The sequence below is a fragment of the Tamandua tetradactyla genome, chromosome 18 (assembly GCF_023851605.1).
Source record: "Tamandua tetradactyla isolate mTamTet1 chromosome 18, mTamTet1.pri, whole genome shotgun sequence".
NCBI classification, from domain to species: domain Eukaryota; kingdom Metazoa; phylum Chordata; class Mammalia; order Pilosa; family Myrmecophagidae; genus Tamandua; species Tamandua tetradactyla.
In genome coordinates this window covers 50,486,925-50,507,937 of record NC_135344.1, presented here as the reverse complement: position 1 = coordinate 50,507,937, position 21,013 = coordinate 50,486,925, and the positions used below count along the sequence as shown (strand labels likewise).

Sequence of the window (21,013 nt, the reverse complement as noted above, 5' to 3'; positions counted from 1 at the left end):
TCCTTCAATCACCTTATGAAATAGTTACTCATAGGTAACAAATCTATTCATTTTCTAGATTAGGAAACAGAGAGGCAGAGAAAATTAAAGACTTGTGTAAGTTGCACAGCCAGTAAGGAGCTAGGCTGAGATTGGAATCCTGACAGATAGGCTGCAGAGCCCACAACTTAAAGGCTAAACTGTGCTGCCTTTCTTGAACAAATATTTAACTCCCTGAAAATATTTTAATTAATTAAAAACATGTTGTTAACCATCTTTCACCTCTTTTACAGTCAGACTACATTTGTAAACAGCTGTGAGGATAGGAAGGTTTCCAATATTTATTAAGGAACAGAGTCAAAGTAGGTGACTGAGTAACTTCCATGGCCAGGCTGCTCTTCCCACTTCTAATAAGAAACTCACTGGCTGGGGCAGTAACTTGGCTGCAGAGAACAACTGAGATTCCAGGACGCTACTGGAGCCCTGCTTGTAGTTTTAAGAGTTCCAAACCTCCTAGTGGGAGTTTCATGGTCAAGAAGCAGACCAAATCTTTAATGATTTCTTTTTCTATAGGTTAAACACATGCTATGGATATTGATCAGTTGACAATTATCAGTGTGTACACTAAATTAAAATAACAAAACAAAACCAACATACTGGACTCTTCAGGGTAATTACGAAAATGGACCAAAAGTAAAATAAATTTTATTCATGAAGTAGTCAGGTCATTTTAGGCCACTAACTTCTTCCATAAATGAATCACATAAATTTTGAAACAATAGAGCAATATACTTACTGCAGCTCTGTGGTTACTCCTTTCCTTTACCACAAATATTATTAATGATAATTTTTGAGGTTTATACAATCGGAGTGGGGACTTGGGAAAATTCTCGGTTCTGAAGTGTTAGCAGCATCCCTGTGGGAGATGTGTGCCTTCTCTGTGCCATGTACATGTATTACATATGCTGAACCATAATCCTCACAAAATCTACCAAGGAAGGGACAATTATTCTTATGTTACAGACACAAAGTTCAGTGTCTTGAGTAAGACCACACAACTAGTAAGTGCATAACCGGGATTCCAACCCAGGCTTAGATGTCATTGGAAAAGGCACAGTCCATTCTGATTCCCCTACACAGCCATTCCTCTCTGAGCTAACCTAATTTTGATGTGCATGTACTGTTTCTCATTTAGGTTGTCATTACCCTAAGCCATTTTGTCCAAATATAATCTTACTTATGAAAAGTTTTCTAACAGCTTTAGGTAATATCTTGTGCAGAAGAAATGAGTGGAAATCATATTTTAATATAAAAAGGTCCAAAACTTTTTTTTCCCCAAAGATTAATAACATTTAATGTTTTGTTTTAGACAAAACTTAAATATTAAGAAAGCTAAAATAAAAAAGGTGTCGGCTGCATTTTTCTATGCCTTGTATCTACTTGATGACTCTGATCTTCCCTGGCTTAGTGCGTCTGCTCAGGAGGAAGGACTTGCCCTCAGCGCTCACGCTTCCTTCAGTTTAGTCCCCCTGCAGAGCAGAGGACCCAGGGCGAAGCTTCCCTACCCTGCCCGTTTTCACTTGAAGCTGAACACGATGATGAGGATGCTGAGATGTAGTTGGAGGCCACCTGCACGGAGGTCTGTGTGGTTAGAGGAAAGCCGTCCCAACAGGCCAGACACACACAGGAGCTCAGTCTCCGGTGGCACCAGCCTCTTGGGAGAAGAACCAGGCTGGAATTAAAGTCCGCAAAAGAGGCACATTTTTTGGGCGGGCCGCAGTGGCTCAGCGGGCAAAGTGCTTGCCTGCTATGCCGGAGGACCTCGGTTCGATTCCCGGCCCCAGCCCATGTAACAAAAACGGAGAAACAGAATACAATAAAACAAGAAAATGTTTAAAGATGTTTCCCTTTCTTCCTTCCCTCCTTCCTTCTATCCTTCCTTCCTTCTCTCTGTCTTTCCTTAAAAAAAAAAAAAAAAAAAAAGAGGCACATTTTTACTACACCTGTGGGGTCAACTCAGTATTCACCACCTCGGAATTTATGTGTGGAGCACAACTGTGGCAAACCAGTCTAGACACAGAGCCTGACACACCCACCTCTGCAGTGCAGGCCATGGGCACGAGCCTCCCTCTGCACGCCCGGCCCCTCCATTCCACATTATCTTTCCAGGGCCCCCAGGCAGGGTGTCTCTTGTCTCCAAGAGGCTCTGAAACACCAGAAACTTTCTTTTTAAGCATCAGAAATTATGATTCAAGGATCGGAAATCCTAATGCTACAGGCAGAGCGTCATTTTTATGGAATATAAAGCACTCTGTCTCTTCCACTTCCAGCAGCTCGTCTAGGGAGGCCACCACGACGTCGTGCTCCTGGAGCACCTCTGGGTAGCGGGCCGCGGCCCGCTAGATCCTTGCTGATCGCCGCGGGAGTGATGAGCTTCATGTCCGGCACTTCTGGAAGCCCAGCCACTCTGGGGATTGGGGCGACCTGTAATTTGATGCCAGGATGACTGTCCTGCTCTGCCTTGGTTATTAAGGGTGTTGCTGTAACCTGTTCTCTTTCTTTTGGAGAAAGACAAGATTTCCCAGATTCCATCTTCTCCACCAGCTCTTCTGCTGATGTATTGGTTTCAGCAGCTTCTGTGGTTCTGTTTGGATCTTGTAAAATGTTAAGGACTACTTCCCGCAACTCTTGTATTGGCGTGGCCCCATTTCTAATTGCCTCTTCGTACAGCCCGATGACATCAAAGGTGCCTTTGTGTGCCATCAACTTTGCTTTGCAGATCCAAAATTTTGCAAATTTTTCAGCCTCAGAAATACCAGACAATATGGTCAACACTTCTTTAGAAAGTACACCCCCCTCGATGAGCTGCAGACCTTCTGTCAGGATGTTGTTGATTTTATTGGACGGTTCAAGCTGTGCCTTCTTCTCTTCCTCTTCTTTTTCGATGCTTTTCCAGAATGAAATATTCATTTGCTCGATTACTTTTCTTTTTGTTTCAAGTTCCACAGGAGGCCGTTTATATCTTTTCCCCTTAGACGTCTTCCACTCTTCCAGCTGTTTCCTTCGATCTTCTGTTGCCTTCTTTTTAATATTTGGATTAGTTTGGATCCTGTCTGGAGCTCCTCTTTTGTTTATGGTTGTGCCACCAGTCTGAGTTTTGGGTGCTGTCTTGTTCGGAAAATGGTTTTGGGGAAGACCTTTTTTCAGTTTGGAGTTCAAAGTCTGTGCATTTTGTTGAAAGCCACTTCTGGCTTTATCCCCACTGGTTCCATTTGCCCTTACGTTAGGGGTGCCAACTGTCAAACGAGGCCTTTGGCTCCCGGCTTTTGATTTTTGCAGTACACCTGATGTCTGAGGTCTAAAACAAGGCCAAGTGGACTTCTGATCTTGCTTGATGTGGGGATGTGCACCGTCATTTCCTCCCTGAAGCAAAGTGGGGCATGTTCTGGGTTTGGTGTGTTTTGCTTTCTGATCAGTAACAAGATATGACTGTACCTCAGTATCATTTGGTCTTTCATGTTCACCCCTGTTAACCTTTACGTCCTGGTCCTTGGCCAACGGCTTCTTTGATGCCTGAGTCCTACCAAGGGCCTGAACACAGTACGAGGGAACTGTCCTTGGAGGCTTTTCTCCTGGTCTTGCAAGATCTGTTCTTCTAGAGAGCTGCTGTGACTTTTCTGGTAGACGCCTAATTTGTGTTTTTTCAACATATTGTTTATCAACTCTGTCTTTCAGAGCAGCACTATTCATCGAACTTTTGTCCAAGACTTGTTAAGGAGCCAAACAGCTCTTGGTTGGATTATGAGAGTTAGTCTTTGGCTTACGTATGGTGTACAATTCAGGATCTGGATTCTTCTTGTAGTCTGATAAGGTCTGGGGCAGGTTCTCTTTGTTTGTCTCTCTTAGAAAGCTGCTCAAGGAGTCACTTCCAACATGGATACTGCCCATAGAGTCTGCACATGTAGAAGTTCCTTGATCTGCTACCTGCTGTTTTGTGGGTTTTGATTCCTGTACACTAAGTGATCTCACAGGTTTTCTTGACCGTTCTTCTATAGTGGATGACCTGACTTTGTGCTGCTGCTGATTACTGCTGGAAGACTTACAGTTTGGGTCGGAAGAAACACATCCTGAAGTTAGCCTTTTGCCCAAAAGTTTTGGTGGACCCAGCTTTGGTTTCTAGGGCCATGTGACATTGGCAGGTCTTGGTGGGAGTTTAATATTGATGGGCCTTGTGGCACTGATGGGCAAAGCAACACAGTTATTAACATCCTGTTTTGGTCTAATCGTAGTTTTAGAAGGTGCTGTATTTGGGCAATAATTCTTGGCTTTTAGATAAGGCTTGGTGCTCTGGCACTTCAGCTTTCCCTTGGGTGCTAGGTACTCCTGCAGCTTTCTCTGCCACTCCTCCGCAGCGGCGGAGGCCCCCAGCCACACCATGGCTCCAAAACTTTTGATTGAATGTCATAAGTACTTGGAATCTCAGGTAGGACATGAGATTTTGTTGGTTTGTCCAGAGTGACCCCCTGATGAATCCCAGAATGATTTGATCAGTGACTGGGAAAGTATTTGCAAGCCCCCTTCGGGAAAGGGTGAGAATGGGGAGAAATTCAACTTCCCCAAGTTGAATTCTTGATATTCTCACAAGCAGTGTGGACAACCAAAGCTATAGGCTGAGACCCCAGTCTTGGGGTTTGTTCACATGAAACTTAACCACACAAAGGATAGGTCAAGTCTACTTAAAAATTAGGCCTAAGAGACACCCCCAAGAGAGCCTCTTTTGTTGCTCAGATGTGGCCTCTCTCTCCAGCCAATATGATGAGCAGTCTCACCACTCTCCCCCTCTCTGTGTGGGACATGACTCCCAGGGGTGTGGACCTTCCTGGCAACGTGGGACAGAGATCCTGGAATGAGCTGAGACTCAGCATCAAAGGAATGAGAAAAACCCTAGAATGAGCTGAGAATTAACATCAAGGGATTGGGAAAACCTTCTAGACCAAAAGGGGGAAGAGTGAAATGAGACAAAGTGTCAATGGCTGAGAGATTCCAAACAGAGTCAAGAGGTTATCCTGGAGGTTATTCTTACACATTAAGTAGATATCACCTTGTTGTTTAAGTTGTAGTGGAGAGGCTGGAGGGAATTGCCTGAAAATGTAGTGCTGTGTTCCAGTAGCCATGTTTCTTGATGATGATTGAACAATGATATAACTTTCACAATGAGACTCTGTGAATGTGAAAACCATATCTCTGATGCTCCTTTTAGCTACTATATTAACAGAAGAGTAGAACATATGGAATAAAAATAAATAATAGGGGGAACAAATGTTAAAATAAATTCAGTTTGAAATAGTGGTGAACGAAAGCGAGGGGTAAGGGGTATGGTACGTATAGTTTTTTTCTCTATTATCATGTTATTTCTTTTTCTGTTGTCTTTTTATCTCTTTTTCTAAATCGATGCAAATGTACTAAGAAATGATGAATATGCAACTATGTGATGATATTAAGAATTACTGATTGTATATGTAGAATGGAATGATTTCTAAATGTTTTGTTTGTTAATTTTTTTTAATTAATAAAAAGTTAAAAAAAAAAGGGTCTAAAACTAATAAGAAGCCTATTGAGGCAAAGGAATGGTGTGTGGGTTGAATTGAAGGAGCAATAGTGAAAGAGAAATAGAGCTAAAAAAAAAAAAAGAGAGACGAATACTACAGTGAAGATAATCCTCTCCCACTGGGGAGAGAACCAAGATGAGCAACCGACAGGCATTTCTGTCTGAATAGTCAGGAAAATGCAAACTTGGAAATATGTACATAAAAATTATACCTGCGCAGTTGTAATTAAGTTTAGGGGTAAATATGTATTAGGAAATTAAAAAAAAATTCTACGTCTAATCCATTTTTTTTTGTATGCTATATGGCAGGGATCACGTTTCATTCTTTTTCCATGTGAGTATCCCATTATTGCAGTATCATTTGTTGAATTTTTTTTGTTTGTTTTGGGAAGTGCATGGTTTGGGAACCAAACCTGAGTCTCCCACATGGCAGGCAAGAATTCTACCACTAAACTACCCTTGCACCCATGCCTAATCCAGTTTTAAAAAGTGAATATATTATTGCAAATGAATTCACGCATGGACAGGCCTAATCTGCCATACCTCAATGGCCTGTCTCCCATCTAGTTCAATTTCAAGGAGATTGGAATGGCAGAGCTGGAGTAGATTTTAGAGATTGACTAGATCAGTTTCTTCATGGTTAGGTGAGGAAACTGAGGCCAAAGCATTTCAAGGACATTTTCAATGTCACAGGTCTTTCCCCTTTCCTGTCAAATTCAATGTTATTGACTTGTATTTCATAAGTGCAAAAAAATTGCAGTCATATATATATATGTGGAGGAAAGGAGCCAAAACATGGCTCTAAGAATATTATGCCTTAAATAAGTTTTTAATTAAGAAAAAAGCAAATAGAAGGAATTTGAGTCATAGATGGTTTGATATTCCATTCTAAAAAGAAATAATTCTAAATTTAGATACTAAATTCTACCAAATGTTTTCTTTAAGAAAAATCACATATTCACTTCTTTGCGCAGCTATATCTTAAAGTTCTTTATGATTACTGCTAAAAAACAATTTTCTGGAGAAAAAATCCATTACCACAACTTTGGTGATAAGGGCTAATTTATTTTACTGAATTCATTGTTACGACAAATTGTTTGTGCTTTCTAGTTATTAATGCTCCTGTTTTTTATTTTCTGTAGACTTCATTATTCATTTCTTTAATGTGTATGGTAACATAAAAATAATCCTATCTGCAGAAGAGCCAAAATAAATGCTTGCTCAAGGGTACTGCTAATTTACACAGAGGAGATTTTATTTGGTCAACATGTTTTTTACTTGGTTAACTATGATTATCTAACGAGAAACCCCCTTAGCAAGAGATGCAAAATGCAAATGTTATTCTGATTAAAAAAAAAAAAAGAAAGAAAGGAAAAAAAAAGACCTTTCAGATGATTTCCTCCAATTGCATACAAGCGATCATTCATTACAGCCAAAGTGTGGATTGCGCGTTTTGTGTTCATATCTTGTTTTCGAGCCCAGACATCCATTACGGGGTCATAGCAGTATAGCCATGGGACATATTCTCCATTGTGAACACCCCCTGTAAGGTGGACATATGTATAGACAAGTCAAGAAACCGCCTTGGAATTGAACTTTGTAACAGAAAATGGAGGGACGACTTGCCTGAAATGTATATCTTCCCATTATGCACTGCTCCCGCATGAGCTGCTAGAGGCTGCGGCAAAGAGGACACATAGCGCCATTCGTTCGTTTCTAGGTTGTAGCACTCCACACTGGACAAGTAGCCGCTTTCATTCCTTCCACCAATAACGTATAAATGTTTGTCCAACCGACACGCATAGAAACTGGCTCTTCTACGATGAAAACAACGACCCATAGTAAGTTACAAAGGAGACTGTGAAATGTTATTTTATGAAGATAAGGACCACTGGTTGGTCATGGAAAGAAGGTCCTTCCTGCTTCAGACAGATGCAAACTGTTAGAACTTACTCGCATAGCAACCTTCTAGATTGAGGCCCTATACAGTATTTGCATATATTGCCCACGATGGTCAATACTTTTTATATATTAAAGTAGAGTAAAGGGGGGGAGATTTGCCAGCTCTTTTTACCTTGCTTTTTTTTTTTTTCCCCTTTTCATGGGTAGGCATCGGGAATCGAACCCAGGTCTCCAGCATGGCAGGCAAGAGCTCTGTCACTGAGCCACTGTTGCACTGCCTTATCTTGCTTTTTATACACTGTTAAAGTGTTCATTAATATTTGGGGTATTTGGTATCTCGTAAGGGTATCATAGCTCAGCATGACAAAGTGAAAAATGAGGTAGATAATGTAACAATAATAAATTATCTTGACATTCACTTTTTTTATGGTCCTTCAAGGGTCACTGTTCCCAATTTATAAGAGAACTACATCATCAAAATTTTCTTCAATTATAATCCCCCAATACATCTGCAAATAGAGCACTTTTATGAATTGCATATAATGATCAAAATGTGCTCTTATATAACCAGTTATGGAAATATAACCTAAGTAGCCTTTGGTGCTGATTCTTACAAGGCTATAGGATAACTTTTGAGTCACTTTTTAAGATAGCCTATTGACAGTTAGCCAGCTATGCCATCAAAGGCAAAAGACACAAGCTGTGCTGAAAGGACTGGAGAAGGGAAACAAATTCTGAAGTAGGCCAAAATCTAGGAATGAGACGAGGAGGACTTGAATTAGGGTGTTAGTAGAAGAAATGGAAAAGAGTGGTACAAAAGATATTCTTAAAGGGAGATGCAAGACTTGTTGACTAATTAGACATGGGTGCCCAGAGAGAAAAAAGGTTCAAAGAGATCTTGATAATTTGGAGTTAGGGTGACTAGTTGTAATCTTAATCAAGTCCTTGACTCTTTGCTTTTTTCCTCATGGATGGTACTGGAAAAACATACTTTACAATGATAATATGTAGTCCAATACCAAATTAGTAGAGCAGTTAAATACCAAGCCCATCAGAGAACATCATTCATGTTTGCTGAATTAATAGTCAACATGAAAATTGAAGGCAAGACTCTACAATGTCAATAGCAAGAAGAAGAGTACAGGAAGTTTTTATCAGGTAAACCTACCCGGTTTGGAGATTTTCTAGGTTGTGTTTACAAAGTGTTAAACATTCTGGGGGCAGCACATAGCTCCTTGCAGAACAGTTTAGGCTCCAGAGTCAGACTGCTTGACTATGCTACTTAATAGGAGTGTGGTCTTGGACTTGTGATTGAACACTTCTCAGCCTCAGATTGTTCATCTGAAACGTGGGGCTATTAATAGCACCATTTTTCACAGAGTCATTTGAAAACAACATCTGCAAGGTACGTGCCATAGTGTACAGCATTTTGTTAGTGCTCAAGAAAGATCAGGTAATATTGTCTGGATGAAAAGTTGAAAAAAGTCACCATCAAGATGTTTCCATATAAACTTTTATTAGTAATATTTATGTGGCGACTAAATTCTTGATGCTCAGATGATTTGTTCTCATACAGGTTTGGTATGTGTTATAGATGGTAATGCATTCAGTTTTTTTTTTTCTTTGATGGTCCTAAAATTTTTAGCCGTTGTTGATATTTTTAGAATAATATTTTAGCTATGTTTGTTTTTTTCTACATTTCATGATGCCTTTGAAGAACTATATACTGTGAAAATTTTAAAGGCAAGAAGAACCGTAATGGGAAAAACAGGAGGGAGAAAGCCAGAAGGAAAGTAAAGAGCAAATAAATCAGATTTCATAAATTAGAGGTTGTTAACCCAGGTCAATGGCATCTTAGGGTCCAGAAGGCTCTGAAATTGTAATAAAAAGTTGTGCATGTTTATGTGTCCATGCATATGTGAATTTTTGGTATGGAGGACTAAAGTCTTACCCAAATATAGTATCAAGTTTTTCAAAAGTTGCAAAATTAAGTGAATGCAGATGGATCACTGGTTCTTTCCATTTCTCTAACCAGAATTTCAATTGCACATTCACTGAATATGGTAGATAAAAGTTATTTTATCAGTATTTTTACCTTCTCATTAAAATATTTCATTGAAAAGATTGACATGTCTACAAAAATCTGTCCTAACCTAAAACAGATATTTCTTGGCACCAATGACATAAGGGTAGGTAAGTAACTTTCTAATATATGATTCTATGGCAGGCCCTGGGACCTCTGAAATAATGCATTTACTTAGTCCATCAATGAGCCACCTTTAAAAAATTTGGACACTGCAGGTAGTAAGGTGGTAATGGAGAGTTCTTCCACGCAGTACTAGTTTAGAAGAGAAAATGGCCATTAGTCATTAGAAGTATGAAATCTCTCTATTTAATTAAGTTTAGATTGTGAAGAATAAGAGAAAGATCTTTTTTTGGTAGTGTGAACTCCTTCTGCCTAGTCTGAATTTCAATTTTCTCACTTTTCTCTTTTGGTTTTTTTCTCCACTGTAATGCAGAGTCAGCCTGTGCAAATCTGCTTTCTTTTACCCAAGGCATTCTTAATTTGATGCTCCATGTGTACTCCTAGCTTTATCCACACAGTGTCACTGTTAGGATCTAAATGGGAAAAAAGTAGGTTTCACTTCCTGGCTGAAAGTGCATTTTTATGTAGAAACTGCAACAGCGAAGATTTCAAGTCTCTGACTTATTCCCTTGCATGTGCAAAGTGAGAAGTCATGAAATGCATTATAGAAACACCCAAAAGTTAAAGGTCTGTGAGACTGTGAATGTTTGCTCTAGGCTAAAATTTCACTATACCCGGGCAAGCTCTTTCCTGTTCCTCTCATGAAGTGCTCAGCTGATTTAGGCTATTTTTACTTTTTTTTTTTTTTTTTTTTGAAAATTAAGTTCAAGACTACTGAAGACTCCTTAATGGCATTGTACTATTCATATTTAAAATTATTCATCTCCCCTGCTCCCATCAGAGGCAATAATCAATGTTTCTGAGATAAATTAAAAACCTGAAAATAACTTCTACTAATGTACATTGAACCCTGCTTATTGTAGAAGTCTTCATGAGTCCTTTTTGACATCTAGCTGGTCAGAGCTTGAATTTTTAAATATTAGGTTGTTTCAGGTTAAAACAATGACATCAAGGTATTTTCAAACAGAATACTGTCTTACATTGTGCCTTATTAAGGCGGTTAGTGACAACATATCTAAATTTGGAAACATTTTCTGATGTATTTGCTGCTAGTCTTTCACTTACTCCATGAGGAGAAACAATGCTTTGTTGTTGTTGCTATCTAGACTGTTTTTTCTTTTGTTTTCCAGACCAGTTTTTGAGACAAAGATCTCCATAGGAATAATGACTACAATATCTATTTTTATTGAGCAATAATTTTAAAGTCATCAAAATATTTCTACTGAACTGAGTTTTCATTTTTGCCTTCCTCCTCTTACTGAAGAATCAAATCCTAAATCTGGGACCAAAGCAGTTAATCAGCATTACAATTAAATTTGGTTTTGTCTAATCATTTTGGTTAGTAAAATTCACAGCCAGCAGGCATGTAATTCATGTTGATTGGGTAAGCCCAGAAACCATGTGCCATTTTCCTGCTGAACAGGAAGTCTGTCCTGCACCAGTAGCATCCTTCCTTGGAGGCTTTAACTAGGTAACACAAGCTTGGAATCTGTTCAGCCAGTTCTCCAAGAGTGAGTTACCCCAGAGGTGATCTGCAACCAGTTCTATTATTTGCAACTAGGTTGGTAACTTTTCAACACCATTTTAACTTCCGTTGGGAAACTTCTGGTAACTTTGATTCATGATCTACGACATGAGAAATTAATTCCATTAAATGTTTCAAGCAACTTTTCTCGAGCTGAAGAGTGTGTCATACATTTTAGTTTCTTCTTTTTCTTTTTTTGTACTGCCAATTAAGTTGCACTGAAGACTGATCTTACTTGCTGTCTTGAATGGAAGCATTGCAATGACAGCAAAATTTCATTTTAAGTTATGGATTGCTGCCTGGGCCAACAAACCCATAGGAGATACGAAGCTACAAGATTGACTGGGCATTTGCAAGATCTGCCTTTTCCCACTCAGCTTGGTAAGGAGCTCTTTATTTGGTCTATCGAGTTGATTGTTCTAAATCTAAAAAAAAAAAAAACTTCTTTTACTAGGGACCTGACATGATATACCATAATGACTTAGAAAGAAACGTTAAACAGTCCATCCTGTCAACGGTGGCTGCCGGGTGCCGACAGACCATGGCAGGTCTTTTTATCAGGTCAATGAGCTGCTAAAAATTGTCTAAGTAGGACCCTGCCATGATAGGCCATAGTGCCTCAGAGGAAGTCATTATAGACTATCAAGTAAACAATACACATTTAAAAAAAAATTACTAATTAGGTTTTGCAGCAATACTTCCCATCCTTAGGGGCTCTACAGTGAGATAATTGACCGCGACGTGAGTTATGCCTCCCAAGCTGAAGGCGTGAAGGTTAATTATCATGGAGTTCAGCCCCCAGCCAAGGGGATCGTTGTGATGAGATGCTGACATTTCATACATATTATTGATATTTTTTTAAAAAATAATTTTTAAAGTAAAACTTTTTCAAATGGTCTTGATTAAAGGGCAAAATGATACAGCTACAAATAACAGCACATGGGAAATAACCCCCCAAAGAGAGAAAGAGGGTCCACTGGAGAAAGATATCATAGGCTTCTGAGTCACTGAGAAGTTTGTAAGAATATTAATTGATTTAGAGAATTTTCTTCCAGTACTTTTGAATCAGACTTCTTAAACGTGCCTACAGCCTTAATAATGTACTGTGCCTCATAATTTTTGATGTATAGTTTTCAATCTCCTTAAAGAGAATTTTAGTATACTTACATGGGATAGAAAGCTAATTATTGAGGTTTTTTTTTTTTTGGTAGCATAAATTCACATTCATGCTGAATTTTGTACATTTTTAAATGAATGTTATTGCCTGAAAATGTATTTTTAGCTTGGAATTTAGGACTAAAGATCTAATTTGATCTCAGTGTAATCTATTTGGATGTTAAAAAAATGGAGATGTTACGGTGAAGGATCATGTGGGAAACAGGAAAGGGAAAAAATGGTGCAGATTCCTTAAGTTGAGAAGAGAAAGTAGGTTGCAGCTTAATTCACTATCATATTGGAGAAATTGCTCAAGAGGTTATCCAGCTATTACTTGGAAAGAACCAAGTGTTCCAATTTTAACATGTGAATTTGCATGTGGCCTTATACCCAGGTAACAGCCAGGAGAAGCAATATATATATATAAGTAACACAGTCCTCTTGTCCTTTTGGAGCTAGGTTGGCTGAGATAAATACTGCATAAATAAATGAGATGACACTTTGCAAAACAATTAAGGGAGAACAACTAAAAGCAAATAACATTCTTGAATGTTTGATAAGAAGATGCTTGGGGAGGCAAATGTAAATGATTTGAGTCAGTGAGACTTGAAATCTTTGATATTGAAATTTCTGTACTGAAGTGCATATCATTGTCAGAATAGTGTTTTATATTTCAACTTTAGAATGTAGGCATATTACCACCGAGAGTAGTGGGATAGCCAGTGAGATTTTAGTTCTGTTTACAAAATGTCAATGCAACGTAGTAAAGGAAGACAAGTCACACAGCTTTTTATTTTCTTATGATATGAGGACAAATAATGGACTCATTTGACTAGTTTTCCCCATTGAGTTAACACGGCAGTTAATCTAAATTGACCAAGCTTTGTATTTTGTCTCATAACTCAGGTTTGCCTTTTGTCTCTTAACTCAGGTTAGTATTCCCTATTTTATCACTGAGAACCCAAGTTTCCCATAAAGGAGCCACAAATGTTTCAGGCACAAGAGATAAACGCTTACCTTTCTTGCATGGGTGGAAGTTGAATCCAGCTATTAAATCGAGGATCATATCGACTGACAAAATTTGTACTGTGTTTCCCTGTGAAAATATATTTGAGACACTTAAAACTTAGATTCCTTTGTCACTTTGCACATTTAATAGTATTTTCTAAGAGGTCTTTGTTCCTGGATTTAACAAACAGATGAATTAAACAGGGAAAACCTTCATAAGTCAGGAGATGAATCAAAGTGCCACCCCAAATGTTTTCCCTTTTGTTATTTTTGGAATGAGTTGGCACAAAAATAAATCTGTCATAATGATAAAAGTCATACATCTGCCAAACCAGTTTGATCACAGTATTAGGGTAAAAACTTCTGTGTGATGGTATTTTATGTTTTAAAAATATGAAGTTGTTGCCTATAAATTATCAGTTCTAGAGACTACCTTGTCATTTTTCTGGTTAGAGCCTTTTATGAATGATCTAAGAAGTTTTAGCACTGATATAGTCTGCTCCCATCCCATGGAAATCATAGCAATCATTATAAGAAGAGTCTGAGCTAGGAAATCAGTTTTATTTTAGGCATGTAAGTGGGGTGTGTGTATTTGGGGAAAGCCCAGTTGCTGTGATGTATCCTGAGTACATTTACTGTAATAGGAAACATGAGTCCTGGGAGCTGGTTCATCAGCTTATCTGTCTGTAGAACCTAAGAAGCACAGTAATGCCTCCAAGGTATTAAAATGAATCTTATTTTACATACAGATTGACATCAAAGCAAGAAATGGAAGCAAAAGAGTGTATTACATTTTCCATGTAGCCCTTGAGATGACAGTCAACTAAAACACCTGAGGCCTCAACTTTCAAAGTCTGCCTTTGTTCATACGTGTGTAACTAAACATTGAAATATAGACATCACACTTGAACATGGGGTAAACAGATGGGATTGAGTGCCTGTGTGCAATTATTAATTGCATAAAGATATATTGACCACCTATTATGTGTTTTATATGTTCTATGCTCTGGACTATATTGGTAAACAAGACAAAGTTCCTATCTTATATTTACATAAACAAACATAAAATATATTACCAGGTAGAGAAAAATGCTATAAGGAAAAATAAAGCAGGGATTCAGAGAGGAGAGGCAGGTTAAGTAGGATGTCCTCTGGGAGCCATGCAAATATCTGGAGAATGAGCCTCTTCGCACTGTCTTAGGCAGGCAAGTGTAAAGTCCCTGGGCTGGGGATGAGTTAGGCACACTTTAAAAACACTCAGAGACACATTCAGAGTGGTATCAAGGTCAAGAACACAATGTATCTTGTGAACCCATGTAGGGTGTTACATATCATTATAAGAGTATAGAAAGCCAATGGAAGGTTTTGAGCAAGTGAGAGACATGGTCTAATTTGTTTCTTAAGATGATTGCTCAGGCTGCTGTGTGAAGAACTGACTGTACAGGGGCCACTGAGGAAGAAGAAGGGCTGTCTGGAGGCTACTTCCATAGCCAAGGCAAGAAACAATGGTGACCTGAACAAATGCACAGGTGGTGAGATACAATCAGGTTTGGTATAGGCATAGCCAATAGAATTTTCTGATGAATTGAATATTATTTTGAGAAAAAAATGAGTAATTAAGGATGGCTGTCCAATTTTTAACTTGAGTAACTAGAAGGAAGGTAATACAAGTTGCCGGGGATGGGAAGACCAGGGAAGAGTAGGTTGAAGATTGGGGAGAGAAGTCATGAGCTTGTTTTTTGGACTTAATCTTAAGAGACCTATGGGATCTCAAAGTGGGAGTGTCTGGTAGGCCACTGGCTAAATGAGTCTGGAGCTGGAAATTTGGGAGTAATCAGCCCAGAGTTATGATTTAAAACAATGGGAATGGATGAAGCAATCTAGGGACAGGGTTTAGATATGGGAGGAAATGAATTCTGGTAATGAACCCTAGGGAAGAAGAAAAGAAACAATCATAGACAGGAAGAAAACTAGAAGAGTGTGGTTTTCCAGAAGCCAAGTAAAAATATATCATTTCAAAAAGAAAAGCATGAACAACTTTATGACCACAAGGTTTGGCAACATGGAGGTTGTTAGTGACCTTCACAAGTGTTGCTTCAGTGGGTTGGTAGGGATGAAAGCCTGAGTGGGGAAGAGACTAAGATGTAAGAAAGTGGAGGCTAGAAGATATGCAATGTTAGGAATTTTGCTATAAAAGGAAGCAAATTAGAGCTGCCTATAGTATCAAGGGAAGATGTTTTGGTTCGCTTGTTTATTTTTTAAGTTGGGTAATACTGCACAGTCCTTGAGCAGGTAAGAAGGGAATCGGAAATAGACCTTAGATTGGAACAGAAGCAACAATAGGATGGAAGACAGAATATATTAGTAGCAGTGAAATTAGGTGAATAGATCTGGTAGTTGCAAGATGATGGTTTTATATTTTCATTGCTTATATTCTCATTTAACTAAGAAGCGGGGCCATTAGCTGAGAATGAGGATGGGAGTTTTGGAGAAGGAGGCATTTGATAAGAGAGAAGTTGTGAGATAGTTATCTCAGAGGATGGGAAAGTACATTGACCAGGAAATTTAGCAGAGATAACTAGTAGCCATGTTTCATTGTTCAGGGGCAGGAGAGTCGAAGAAGGTTGGGTTTAGCCAGGACCAGGGCTTTGGTAGACAAGTGCTGTAGAAGGAGAGAAGGGTAGAAGGGCAACAGGTGTGTTCATTAGAGGGATTACAGGATGGGCTATAGAATATAAGCTCAGTAAGGAGGGAAGTAAGAACAGGAGGGGCTGAAGGACATTGAAAAAGTAGCCAGGTCAATATGTGAGGATTCAGACAAGGTGGAAAAGTTGTAGGAGTAGGACTAGAGGAAGAGGGTTAGAAATATTGGAATTGTTGCTCAAGACATTTGACATTAAATTGATACTTGGCAGGTGCTACAGCCATTGGGAATGACAAAACCTTGTGTATGACTATAGGATGGGTGGAAGGGAGGCATGAAGGAACCAAGTGTCTATCATGTTGGATGGATTGTGTCATTGGTGAAGTGACAAGAGTGCTGGTCAGGGGTGCCAAATTCTCAGAGAAGGATGTGCCATTACCAGGGTTTTGATGATTGGGTTACAGTGGTAAACTGAGTCTTACTGTGGGTGTACAGAAAGAAATCAGCATGCCAGTGGTGAAGATGACTCAGGAGGCTTGGATTCCACACAGGCAGATTATGGATATCCACACAGACATAAAGGAAGGATTATGTCTAGAGTTGCTTTATAAGTGAGTTTTGTGGAATTTGCAATTATTGTCCCATAGAAACAATATCACTCTTGATAGATTCCAAGGTTAATTCCCAAATGCATCTGAAGACTGATGCTGCTAATGGGAAGGCAGAAAATGCCCACCATACAAATGAATGTGTCTCTATGAAACTGGATTTGGAATCTTTACTTGGAAGAACATATCTGCCTCCTCCCAGCAGTGGGGCAGAGAGTGCCTTCATGTGCTAAGTAGTGGTGAGAGTTCCAGCATATTCACTTCTGGCTTAATGGCGGTGAACTCAGCCCAGAGAAAAGGCTAAGCAGGGACTGGGGTGAGGAGGAAAGGGTTTCCAGAGGCAGGGTCATTGGTGTGAAAGGGGACAGGGATGGAGACCTGGGGAGACAAAAAGGAGAGAGTTCTGGAGGTGGCAAAGGGGAAACAGAGGGGATAATGAGCTTCAGAAGAAATGAGTTTGATTTAGGAGGTGAGATAAAACAGGGTTTTTCTTTTTTACCTTGTGGCTTCTACTGAGACTCTCCCAGGGGTTTAAGAGGTCACATGGGCAATGGAGTTTTAGATTATGCTTAGTGAAGTATGATCAGTTTCTTCTCATCCTTTTCAATTTTTTGGAACTCTTTCCCCATTTCTTTTCACGCCCTATCACCAGGCATTTGGGTGATATGAGAAATGCAGTAAGGGGTAGCAGTTTCCAGCTAGTGATAGAGGGGAAGGAAGTGAGAAGGCGAGGAAGTGGCTGGCCCTCAGGCTGTTTGTTTTGGGGTCATTCATCAGTAAGTGACAAATGTAAATTAGGTCTCCATAAAGTGGGGCACTGATAGAATATATGCATTTCTATTAAAATATTACAATGCATTCTAGCACTAATGACATGAAGGAAGTTAATAGGAGTTAATATCTACAACTGAGAAGATAAACTTATATATGTATTCAGCTTATATTTCCAGTAACTAATGTGTTTTCTGATCTCAGACTTTGGTCTTGTAAGCAAGACTGTCAATAAATAAAATCATATTTGTGTTTTATGGGTATGTATTGAAATGTGCAATTTTGGATGTCATTCAACGAAGTGCATCTCAGGTACTATTTTCACCTTTGGAACTGACATATACATAATAATTGAACTTATAGATTTTAAATTTTTCTCCCTGCCAGCAGTAAAATGAAAACATGTTAAATTTTATCATAGGCTTGTTATTCTTTATAAGTTTTTGTATTAATTTTAATTGCATGAGCTATTCTAATATAGGATAATCCCATATTTTTGAGATGATTGGGTCCTTCACAGTTTTCTAAATAGTGAAATGATGAAAAGTTCTCTGTAAGTGAGGGGAAACTACTTTCCACTGTGATGCAAGACTGATTTAATTTCCAAAGATTAATGGCAAAAGCCTGATTATGATTAAGTATCTACACAAATATGAATTTTCAGTAAATGACAGTGTAGTTTAGTGGTAAAAGACTAAGGTTCTGGGATCCAAGAAAATTGGGTTAGGGTCAGCTCAGCTTCTTGCAAGCTATGTATCCTGGCAAGTTATTTAACCTCTATAGGCTTCGTCTTCTCATAGTAAAAGTAGAGAAATAATGGAACACGACTCACAAGGTGGTTGTCAGGATTAAATGGATTGATGCAAAGTCCCGGGAAAATAATGATTACTCAATAAATACTAATATTAATACAGAAAACAAATCAATTATGGTTGACCAGATAGATGGGACTAGGAAGTCAATAGAAAATGTTTAAGGTAGGTGGTGGATGCTATTGGTAAATAGCCCAGATTCCCTTTACCAGACTGGTGCAGCCACCCCTGGTCACAGCTGCTCCGACTCTGAAAAAATGCCCTCAGCTGCAAAGGCTGCCTCATTGCCCACCCCCAATCCACCCACCCTCTCCCGGGGGAAGGTCTCAGCCGCTGACTGATTATCCTGGGGATTAAAAGGCTGGCCTAACTGCTTCAAGGTTTAACCAATTCTCGGTGCAATGCAAGCTCCAGAGCTGCCCCACGGGATCAGACTGAAGCTAGAGCCTGGATGAGACCACATCCTTGCTTAGCTCCTTTTCTTGCCTATTCTGCTTCCTTCACCCCCCCCCCCTTTTTTTTTTTGCTGGAAAGTACAGATTCTGTATTGGAATACCTGTCTCAGGCTCTGCTTCTATGGACCCTGACCACACAGAATCAACTAAGTGGAAAAAAAGGACACAAATAAAATAGCATGTGCTCTGCTTAAAGCTGAACAGATATATTTTACATGGATAAAGACTGAATGAAAAACAATTGCGTGGGGGGAAGATATGCATTAACTTAATCCTTTAAGATGATCATGATGATGTTTTAATAATAAATAGAATAACAGGCATTAAGTAAAATGGAAAGATAACAGAAAGGTTGGACAAAGCTGATGTATAAAAGTACAAGAAAGTAAAATCAAGTGATGGGTGAGAATTAAAAGTGAAATTTGAATCCCATAGAGATTCCGTTGGTCACTGTTGGGCACCATTACTCACGAAAGCAATGTAGTGAAGTGATTAAGAGTGTGTCCTTGGGAGATATGAATTTTGCTCATGTCTTTATGCTCTCTCCATGGAAAACAATGCAGTCTTTGTGTTTTACTCACAAGGGTTGGCAGCTTTTTTGGTGGCAGTGGTGGTGGTGGTTGGGGGGGAGGCTGGGGCTTGAGGGGGATGTGGAAATGCAAGCCTGTAGAATGAACCATTAAAATTAGGGAAGAAAGCTCAAGCTATGATTTTGATCTTTAACTCTGTGTCTAGAAAATTAATACTTGACATAAGGGTAGATTTTCTGTGTTGCTGATTCAAGTCTGACCTGTAGGAGTAGAGAAATTATTATTTTTGTGTGAAAACTCAGTTGTTGAACCAAGAGGCCTTTCATATTGGAAGAGAGGTGGGCTGAGATAGTACTTTAATCAGACCTTCCAGTCTTTTTCCTGTCATGCTTTATTTTTTAATTAAGCCAACTAAACTTTGGCTTAAATTAGCTATTCTGGAATAAGACCCATGGAGGACTGGGTTATCCAGTCCCTCTGGGGCCACCTGTGAGCAATACGGTTTTGCTAAGCTTTAAACCCAGTTGCATATGTGGGAGTCGGGTGGGTAGGGGGCAGGCAGGGTGAGAGGGAAGGGAAAAGTGTATAGTTAAGATCTCCATAAGTCAAAATACACCCATTAAATTTTATGCAGTATGGAGAAAGGACTGGGAGGCTTGAGGACCAGTTGCAACTTAAACTTTCACTCAACCTTCTCTCTCCCAATAAAAATTTGAAAGCAGGATAGTAAAGTGTTAAAAGCATAGGCTTGGCAGCCAAACCACATAGGTTTGAATTCTCTTTTGTCACTTACTATCTGAATGACCTTGGGCAATTTACCCAATTTCTTCATTTGCAAAATTTAGATAAACACTTTTACAGAGGTGTTTTGAGGAGTTAATGGTGATGTAACCTGAAATTTATGTTTATTTTCATACATAGTAATTACTTAGCCTTTACTATGTGCCAGATTCTGTGACATCTACAGTTTCTTCATAGTAAAATTTAGAGACTAACACCTACTCGCCAGTCATTAAAATATACTGAGAAGTGCTCTGAGGAGCTTTCCTCAGACCCGGCACCTCATTTTTCATTTCAGACATTTTCTTTCATTAAGTAGGGCCTAATGGGGGGGTCTTCCCTCCTTCCCCAGTCCCCTTCTTCCCCTCTTCCTCTTCTTCCTTCTTATTCAGTGTCCTTCTCCAAAAACCACAGTTCAGAAAACAGGTCCTTGGCCAGCAGGGAAAGACGTTGGCTTTTGATTTCTTATTACCATTAGCTTCCTACTTAATACTACTCCATATACTGGCTCTTGTAATTTTCTTTCTCTGTTTATTTACATCCTATCCCATTCCACAGAAGATGCAAGTTAATTTAATTCAATGAATGTAATATAATAGGAAATAAAGACATAGAATCAAGACACACTGAAAGGCAGTAAAGGTTAAATGCATATCAAGACTAAAAGGAAAGTTAGGATACAGTTATTAAAGTTGTACTGAAATTTAATTCTGAGTTTCCTGGGGGCTAAAGCAAAGAGAAGGGACTCATTACATCTTGATTAGTATGAGTAATAATCTTCAAAACACACAGTGCCTGAGTTCTTTGGCCGGACAAGAATTTGTGACACGGGTTTTCACGTGGGGGACACTGAGAGATAAGAGTGAAGGGTGTCCTCCGTGGCGCTCCTGCCGTGAACGCAGTGCTGGGTTTTGTGTCCTCTTTGCTAAGAGCATTTTCATTGAGGCCTTTATACCAAACTGCTGCTCCTGGGGGTTGGGGGTGGCAAATCAGTGTGGTCCAAGGGCATGGCTTTATGAGGGTCTGAATA

The 21,013-nt window shown here is 39.2% G+C and overlaps 1 protein-coding gene and 1 pseudogene across 1 annotated transcript in view; both read right to left on the bottom strand.

The window, feature by feature from the left end:
- The window catches only part of KLHL14 (kelch like family member 14), a 99,426-nt gene that overhangs the window by 5,949 nt on the left and 72,464 nt on the right, over nt 1-21,013 (bottom strand). The window contains exons 5-7 of the mRNA XM_077135686.1: nt 13,393-13,471; nt 7,214-7,404; nt 6,972-7,130 (exon numbers count right to left, since the gene is read on the bottom strand). Coding sequence (XP_076991801.1) covers nt 6,972-7,130; nt 7,214-7,404; nt 13,393-13,471 — 429 coding nt within the window. The remainder of the gene's footprint in view (nt 1-6,971; nt 7,131-7,213; nt 7,405-13,392; nt 13,472-21,013) is intronic.
- Nucleotides 1,992-4,448, bottom strand: LOC143662646 (cytoskeleton-associated protein 2-like pseudogene; annotated as a pseudogene).